This window comes from Notolepis coatsorum (genome assembly GCF_963971535.1).
Source record: "Notolepis coatsorum genome assembly, chromosome: 18".
In the NCBI taxonomy this organism is placed as follows: Eukaryota; Metazoa; Chordata; class Actinopteri; order Aulopiformes; family Paralepididae; genus Notolepis; species Notolepis coatsorum.
The window spans coordinates 42,697,730-42,707,178 of NC_140182.1; the positions used below are offsets into that span (position 1 = coordinate 42,697,730).

General features: G+C 48.0%; 1 protein-coding gene across 1 annotated transcript in view; it reads left to right on the top strand.

The window, feature by feature from the left end:
• The window catches only part of LOC311245342 (voltage-dependent calcium channel subunit alpha-2/delta-1), a gene marked incomplete at both ends in the record, with an annotated part of 125,592 nt that overhangs the window by 89,142 nt on the left and 27,001 nt on the right, over positions 1 to 9,449 (top strand). Inside the window, 2 exons of the mRNA XM_084335185.1 lie at positions 1,699 to 1,761; positions 2,439 to 2,542. Of these exons, the coding sequence (XP_084191311.1) occupies positions 1,699 to 1,761; positions 2,439 to 2,542 (167 nt within the window). The remainder of the gene's footprint in view (positions 1 to 1,698; positions 1,762 to 2,438; positions 2,543 to 9,449) is intronic.

Consider the following 9,449-nt stretch of genomic DNA (forward strand, 5'->3'; position numbering starts at 1 on the left):
ATGAAAAATATGATATGTCCCCCCCAATATATCACTGTAAACATAACAATGTACTGTAATTTCAATCAAATTAATAATACGCAATGAAATAACTTGTGCTGATTATAGACACTTAATAGCGAGCTCTTAAGTTTCCAAAGATTGCGACCCCCCTTGCATTTCCCTCACAATGGTTTGATCAACTGCCTCCCACCCCAGCACGCAGTCAGTGGTGCATGATGCAGGTAGGCTACAGTGAGTGTGTGGGAAACACTGTGACCGAGTCTGTCACCTTTCCAGTAAGTTGTTCAAACAAAGGATATTCTACCACTCAATACAATAAAACATATTTATAATCATCACCTTCTCTAATTTAATATATAGTGCAACATTAACTGAGCTTTAAAGTGAAAAGAGCAGCTTTATTGGTCAAGATTGCAGAAATTATTACTAAGCACCCATAAAAAGCATGCTTAAATCAATATACAGTATATATACAGTATATATATAGATTCATATATTATTATTATTATAGTAATTGGCTATCATACTGCAATATAAACTGAGTAGGGATGTCCGATATTATCGGCCTACCGATATTATCGGCCGATATCGGCATTAAAATGTGATATCGGTTGATATCGGTATCGGAAATTAAGAGTTGGACAATATCGGTATATCGGTATCGGTAAAAAAGCCAATATCGAGCATCCCTAAAACTGAGCTTTATAGTGAAAAGTGCAGCTTTATTGGTCAATATTGAAGGCTCTATATTGCAGGAAATTGCACGTACAGGTGTTCATTAAATTAAAAACAATCTGCCATGGAGGGGGTCGTGTTAAAAAATTGCCACTTTTCTGCCCGCTTGTGTAGATTATTATGATTACTATGATTACAGTGTAGCGCAGTAAGAGTATAGGCAGCAGAGTTCAGAGTCATAGTATGGGTAACAGAGCCTGGTGTAGGCAATGGAGTCAGAGTTCAGAGTTTATATGGTAAGGTGTGGGGGGGGGGGGGGGGGGTCTGTCAACGTGGCACAGAGTTTAGAGAGATGCCATCTGAGGGAAAGAAGCTGTTCCTGAGTCTGCTTGACTTGGAGTGGAAGTTCCTGTAGCATCTCCCGGGGGGGAGGAGGGCAAACAGTCCATGATTGGGATGAGAAAGAGCAATCAGACATGAAGTTGAGGGGTATCAGTATTGATTGTTAAATAATTGTAATTGACAGACCATCTATTTCTATAGTTTATTTATTGTTTTGAGTAAGGGGCAGGCAATTAAGATTTTCTTCTCCCTGCTCCTTTTTGCTCATGGAATGTGCAAATTGAGAGGTGCTTTGATTATGAAACACTTTTTATTTTTATTTCATCGCATTCAGTGCATTAGGCTACTGTGCAAAGTGTGCATTACCATGAACGGAACAAATAAAAATGAAATGATGTAAGGTATCACACGCACACATACTGGATGAAGATATCTGTTCAGCATTAGGGTTAACTTTGAACACAAGCAACTCTGGGAATAAAATTATTTGTTTTGAAATCCATCCACAATACGTTCCCTATATGGCCACGTTGCAAACATCCTCCACTCTACTGTGATGTTGATGATCTGTCCGTGTGTGTGTGTGTGTCCGTGTGTGTGCGTGTGCGTGTGCGTGTGCGTGTGTGTGTGTGTGTGTGTGTGTGTGTGTGTGTGTGTGTGTGTGTGTGTGTGTTCCAGGGATGGGGTAGTGGCCAGGTTCGTAGCCACAGATGGAGGGATCACCAGGGTCTATCCCAGAAGGTAGTCTCACTTTACAGCTCCATTTCCTAATCCCCCAGTCGTAATTTGGCGGTGTTTGTTCTGGCATGGTGAGACAGCAACACCACCTATAGAGTGAGTCGTGGTGCAACCGTGTGAGATGAAAACACAATACACGGTTGGGACCCCCCACCCCTCCTCCTTTTCACCGTCTCCACTGGGTTTATATTCCACAACGCGGAAGATTAGACGTCTTCCAAAGGCCCGGCTTAGCGGTCCTGGTTCAAGGCTTGGTTCAGATCCACATGTAACTGTACCATTTACCTCAATTTCCTGTGCTACTTTTGTCCGCGATGCACTCCGCAGGCAGGCAGCTTGGTTAGGAGTACAACATTCCAAGTCATGAGATGAATGGATGTTTCTTTTGACTATAAAAAGTGAAACACAATCTGTTTTTGCTTTCACTGGACCGGGCCCACGTCATATATCAAGTGTCTTTGGGTGTGACTGTTTTGATGACCAAAGTTTGGCTTTAGATTCAAATCAAATTGTTCAGACGTCTGCTTCGCACACATTTCTGTTTCATGCCGATAATGATCCATATTGAATATATATACTTTATATTATGTTACATGGCTGTTTTAATGATAATGATCCATATTGAATATATATATATATACTGTGTATATTATGTTACATGACTGTATTAACTATTTCAGTGCTGGAGAAGAGTGGACAGAGAATCCCGAAACATATGAATCCAGCTTCTACAAGAGGACCCTGGACAATGAAATATACATCTTCACTGCTCCATATTTCAACAGTAGGTCAACAGAACCATTTTTATGTTGTGTGCGTGAGCCGTGAGCATCTTCAGTGTGGTCTGGCACAAAGCCTACTCATGTCTCCTTCCTCTGTGGACCTCTATCTAGCTCTACTGGCAACGATCAGAGGAGAGAGGCCTCTCCGATACCCCTCTCTCTCTCTCTCTCGCTCTCTTATCCCTCCGTGTCTGCTAGCCCTCATCCCCACCCCTCTCCCTCTCTCTCTCTCTCCACTCCCTGTCATCTCCACTGATCTCTCTAACAGACACCAGGTCAGGCCGGTCTCTCTTTAGTGTAACTTAAGTGTAGTTATACTTAATTGCACTAACACATGTGTAGCGGTGGCTTAAACAAGAGGCTTGAGTTTCCAAGTTACCAACCGTCTTTTATTGACAGAAAGTACAGTAGTCTACAGTTCCTAACGCATCTTTTAGTATAGAAACATAAATGGTGCCACCAGTGATTTGCGATTTAAACAGCTGACCTGTCGTAATTAGCATCACGTATAGCTGGTTAAGGACTGGGGTGAGTTCTGTCCTTCAAGCATTTGCGATTGAAAAGGCACTACAGTGTTGACATCAAGGTGTCTGTTCATGAACACCCAATAAACTGAAACAACCTTTTCAGGTTGAGTGAAACAACAGAGCACACCTGGAACACGTCCTCTTTGACGAGGTGACCCAGGTGTGGCCGATGTCTCGTTACTCGGCATCGGCAGCCACTTACCTCACCAATTAGCTGACTACCAATTGATGAGACAAGTGGCTCTCTCTCCCAGAACACGTGTACCGGCTTCATGGGTCAGTTCTGTATCGTTAGTGGCTTAGCTTGGCATCGCTACTGCACTATCTCGCGTACGTGCACGCGTACTGAATAAACCACAAATGTACCTCTAATACCAGTATTAGTCTGACCACACCCCTCATCAGCTTACCTTCATAAGCAGGTGTGTGGTCACCTGCTCTCCTCCTTCTCGCTTTCACCACAAGGAAGAGGTGCCTCGGTAGATCCCCACACTTGACACCATGATGGAAGAAATTGGATTAGGAACAGCTTGGGAAACAAGGATACGTTGACATCATATCTTTATTTTCTCTCTCACTATTTTCGAGAAAATACGGCGATATTGTCTTCGTACTGGAGTGTCTAGAAGATGATGATCATTCTACAAACCCTCCACCGGTTTTCGTATTGGGAGCACGCCGCTGCATGCTTCTCAACTGCAGTTCCTTGCTGTGTTTGTTGGGGTGAAACCTGTCAGGCCACAGCTGAACTGTCGGACATGCCGCTGTTGTGAGGAGCGGTGCGTTCCAGGTTGGGTGAGTAGTGTTTGCTGGCGGGCTCCACTTGTCTGTTAGTGCTATGGGGGCTACTTGACAAAGTTTATGGAAACCGGCCCCAGGCTAGGGTCCTTTGTTTAGCCGTCTAGGCGACAGAAGGCCTTGGTCTGGCGACCATTATAGTTTTAACTAGTGGGCCGCGACCATTGACACTGGTGATCCCTGTGTGTTCTGGACGAGTGGATTCTCTCTGTCACCGTGTTAAGACCCCATCTTTCATATCCAAATGAGAGTATTCCTTCACGAGGGGATATGTGCATGTAATGTGCGATAGCGGCAGATTCATGTTCAAAGTCAGCTATACAGGCCAGTTGGTACTGTGCTGATTCCGCCGGACGTGTTAATGTCACCGTTGTGAAGCGGTGTTGACGTCTTGTTTTCTCTTTTCTCTTAAAAAGTGAGGAGGGTTCAGAACGGCGGCCTGTCTGGGTGAGTGTTATGTCATTGTTTACATGTTCATAGCTTACGGTTAGCCGGTCGGTGGCCTGGCGCGGGGTAGCTTGGCTTCTCGCGCGCCGCCGGGAGCTCGCTCCTGATCGCGTGCGTCGTAGATCGGCGTCTCGCGAGCGGAAGCAATAGCACCCGAACGGTTGGAGCAGCCGTTAGCTTGATGCTATTCTGTTGAACGTGCTTTGATTTTTAACATGTTTTACACTCTTGACCACGACGTCATCCTTGACAGGGGATGTTCGTCGACCCTGCCTGAGCCTAGACGGGGATTGCGTCAACAAAGAGGACTGTAGCGACTGGTGGAGCGGCGACGCTGCCCGGATCGAACAACACGGGACGGCTGTGTTCTACGGTGGCTTGTGACTGCACTTCGCTGATCTGCGTTCCGGGCAGGTACGGGGTTGGCCAGACCTCATAACACGTCTTCTGGTTTTACCTTGCTAAATGTATTGTGAATAACGGTGTTTTTTCCCAAAACGTGTGTTGTTGCAATGCATTTGAGATACGTTGCGGGTTGTGTGTGAGCTGTTTTTGTCACTGGCAGTTAGCTTCTCCGTGCAGGTCGTGATGTATTGATCTGGTTGTTGTGTGAGAAACATCATGGTGTTTATGTGTACCGTGTACTCACTACTAAGGCAACTAACCTATGAAGCTATGCTTGGTGACGAGTGAGTAAAAGAATGTTCTTTCTCAGACTGTAATGACAATGAACAGTGAGTTCACACATTAACAGGTTTTCCTGTTTTAACTGGCCGTATTGAGGGTAAAATAGGAGGATTGTGTTTCCCCCCCCGGTTCCCTGGGGACTTTATCACCTCCTATCAGACATGTTGTGCATTAATTGTGTCTTTTGTGTGGTAGGGATACGATGTAACTCTCAGCTTGATTGCTGAGGTTGTGCTAAATCTGCTGGAGAAACTTATTTCCTAAAGGGAAATTGGTTTGGTTGCTGTCATGTGTGCTTAGCAAGGCCTGTGGTCGATACTAATCAAGAATGATGTATTCTCTCATTGTGAAAAAAACGGCGTTCCTCTGTTGAGTGTTTTTGCCATTTTTTGTAGGTGATGATGGGTTGTGTGTGTCATGTGACCTACAACTGGGTTGTACTGGCCACAGAAGCACATGTGTATGTTGGACCGGGGTTCTTAGAGCCCTCTCTATTCTGTGTTTTTCCTTAGTAAAAATCAGATAGCAGGTTAGCTCGTGCGCTGTGTGGAGCTGTGAAACGCTTCATAGAGCTGACTATGACTGTGTCATATTCTCTTTTTGTCGTTACGTCGTATCATGGGTGTGGGGTCGTAAAGGGGTGAACTGGTAACCTTTCCTCTCCCCATTGTTCTGTCGGTCAGGGGTACACCCCCTGTCCTTCAAGGTTCCCGTCACGTGGCGGTTCGGCACGTTACGGGGGGGGGGGGGGGGGGGGGGGAGGGAGTTCCTGGTCCCACGGCCTGGTATATTGGGCGTGTGCACCGCAGGAATTCCCCCGCCATAGAGTACGTCACCGTGCGCGTCTCTGTTGGTAGGACTTCCGTGTGCTGTTCAGGTCCATGTGATGGATCTGTTTTCAGGGGGGGTGGTCAGGGCTCCTCCTCACCAAGCGCCTACTCAGGCCTTCTGTGAGTTCGGACTCCTTCTTCCATGTGAGGAAGCCTCCATCAGAGTACAGAGCCTTCCTCCTCAGATTGTCAAAGTGAGTGGACCCTCTAGAAGGGTCCTTTTCTATTGTATGTATATTCGATTCAATTCGTTTATTGAGTGTGTATGGGTTCGGTGCCTCTTCCCCGGAGGCCCTAAAACCAGTTTTTTACATGGCTCAAGGTGCAATATATTCTTTTCAATCTGTACAGCTCGCGTGGGAAGTCTCTCTGGGGATCCCCGTCTCTTTCCTATGGGAGGGTGGTGGGATGTAAAAATGTGAACATTTTTTACCCCGGCTGTGTAGACTGGGATACATACTGTTGATGCTTCCTTCTTTCTATTCCAGAAGTGTTGGAGTTAGGGAGTGTCACACCCCTCTTGTCGTTCCCCTGGGCGCCTTGGGGATTCAATGACAGGTCTAAATAGCCTGTTCATTGATGGGGGTGTGTCCCGACGCACGTATAGTGCTAGCTCGCTGTAAACAGGCGATTGACTGGCACGCCTTAGTTGCTTGTGGTTGAAACAGCGTTTTTATAAAGCAACTGAGATGGGGGTTTTTCCTCTTCCGGCGACCACATCCCATGACCTGGGTGGGTTGTCGACGGATTCTCGTTCATGTCTGGGGGATGATGACGGGATGGATCTGAACATATGTAGTGGGGTCTCACGCCCTTGGGGTGGGCCACCAGGCGCGGTTCGTCCCGACGTCTGGGTGGCGCCTTCTTTTCATGTTAAGATCAACACGCATATCTGCCCTTCTCCTGGAGTAGGCATGTCGGCGTGGTTAGGGCACGGGACTGGTTCTGGTCACGCTGGTCCAGATCAGTTGAACCCGTTGTCCGCCGGGGATGCAGATCTGCTGTTCTGGTACCCTGAGGGACTTGGGCTTTTTTCAGGGGGAAAAATGCCAGGTCGGTCTGGGTGTCACAGGGTTAAGCGCTATGGAGACCCTGGTTGGGTATGTTTTTACTCAGCACTGTCGTCATGGCTTACAGCCATGCCATTCTGTACGCGCTCGATCTCGTCGGATCTCGGCCGCTACACAGGTTGGTCCTGGTTAGTACTTGGTTGGGAGACCGCCGGGGAATACCAGGTACGGTGTGCTTAGGGGCTGGTTCTCCATTATTTTTCGCTCCTCTCTCACGCATGGCGAAGAGGGGCCTGTGGGGGTGGTTTTTTGACCTCCTCTGGTGACCCTGTGCTTCCCGTACCGCCAGGCCCGGTCCGAAGTGATGTTTGCGACCCGTAGGCCTGGGTTAACCCTTTTTGGAAACTGAAACACTTGTACTGCGGTATAGCCGGTGTATACCCGCAGGTGTGTTTTGGAGTTTTTTCTTGAGGGGTTATAGGAACAACCACCGCATTGGGTAACACCGAGGTGGTTGATTCCCTGGTGTGTTGGAGCAGTGTCAACTCCCGGGTTCACCGTTTGAGGGTGCCCCTGCACGTTCATGACGTCTGCCAATCGTGTCAGCCTTCTCTGCCTCGACCCCTCTGGGTGGGGGTTGTTAAATGGAGGCTTGGTCATGCAACACCGCCAGCTTACGCTCCTTCCGCCGGGGCGGCTGTGTTCAGCTGTCCCCTCTGGCGCCTGTCTCGTCCGCAGTCTCCAGGCTAGGGTTAACAGCCTGTTGCCTGGTTTTTCCCCGGTGCGCTGCCTGCTTCCGTTGGTTAACCTTTTTTGTGTGCTTACGGCCATGCTGACTGCCTATTCTGCAGGGTCAGTGTGCCAGGCGGTGTACTATTGGGGGGACGGGGCCCGCTCGGCTTACGGCCATACCGACCTGAACACGCCCGGTCTCGTCCGATCTCGGAAGCTGGGCAGGTTCTGGCCTGGTTGGTTCCGCCTGGGAATACCAGGTGCAGTAACTGAGGGGCCTTTGTCCGAATACGCTGGCGATGTGGGGGGCGGGGCACTACGTGCCCACCTGGTGGGGTCTTGATGCTGGCATCATGGACTTCTCCGGGCCCCCATTCCAGGGAGTCCAGTCCTTTTGGTGGGTCTGGGTCTTCCTTCGTGCTCCGCTGCTACGGCCTTGCCACGGGGTTGGGTTTGCCCTTGACCCCGTGATTCTGGGGGCAGTAACGAGGTTGTTCCTCCGTTCGTTCCCGGGTGGCATGCGGGTTGTGCGTGTGTGTAGTCGTGGGGTCAAGCCACGGTCTGCTCACCCTGTGCGTTGAGTTGCTTGAGTGCCTCTTCGCACGGTCGGGTCCGTCGCCCTCCCGTGACGTCCCTAATAGGGGGGCTACCCTCCATTAGGGGGGGTCGGGGGGGCTCGGCCCTCCCTGTTCTGATGGTTTTGGGGGGCTGTCAGCGGGGTGTATTTGTCAGCCAAGTGGCTCCGCTTGGCCTCCCTTGTGCAGTAGCGATGCCAAGCTAAGCCACTAACGATACAGAACGTTAGGTTATGACTATAACCAAGTTCTGTTAGTTAGGGGCGATGCTTGGCATCGGACGCCGCTGCAGCCCTTGTCCTCACCTTGTGGTGAAAGCTTGGGAAGGAGGAGAGCAGGTGACCACACACCTGCTTATGAAGGTAAGCTGATGAGGGGTGTGGTCAGACTAATACTGGTATTAGAGGTACATTTGTGGTTTATTCAGTACGCGTGCACGTACGCGAGATAGTGCAGTAGCGATGCCAAGCATCGCCCCTAACTAACAGAACTTGGTTATAGTCATAACCTAACGTTAACACCAGAACGAGATAGAACAGTGACATTTATGGGAATTTCCTACAGTCCACTGGATTTTTATCCAACGTTGCAAATCCTACATAATGTATTTGATATGTAGTTTGTAACACAAATGACATGATCTTAGTTACCTCTATGTATTAATCCTTGTTCCGTTTCAATACATATCTTCTATACTATATATGTTCTACTCTACACTGGCTGTTGTGACGGAAATTAACCCGATCAATGATTGTAGATAGTCAAGGATAGACTTAATAAACACAGGTTTCTCAGGCTGCGGTTACACACAGGGCTATTTTCGTTTTGTTTTCAAGGTCAGTTTCGCTTTCCAGAACGCAACGTAATGGCAGGCAAGTTAGACTTTGGTTTTGCCTCCTGAGCACAGTGATGTAGTGCAATGCCAAAGCAGTAAGTGGCAGTAGGTGGCGAACATGAAGGCAATTTTCAACCAATCAGAAGTTGAATGTGCCAATACACTTCCTGCAAAAAAACCAACAAACCACCATATTTAAATGCCTCACGTGAGCCATTTAGCCAATGTAGCATTTATTTTTCAGCAAAGAAAGTGCAATAAAAGTGCAATAAACAAAACGGATACATTCACTGTGTGTTCTGCCTCATTTGTTGATGAAACAAAACTAACATCAACACAATTGACCACCAAGAGTGGATAGTTTAGCCTCACAAAAATATCTCCGATGTTGTTAGCTACATGCTAACGTGAATGGAATATGCCAGTACAACAGTATAGCATTGTGGCTAGCAGCTTGGTAACGTTAAT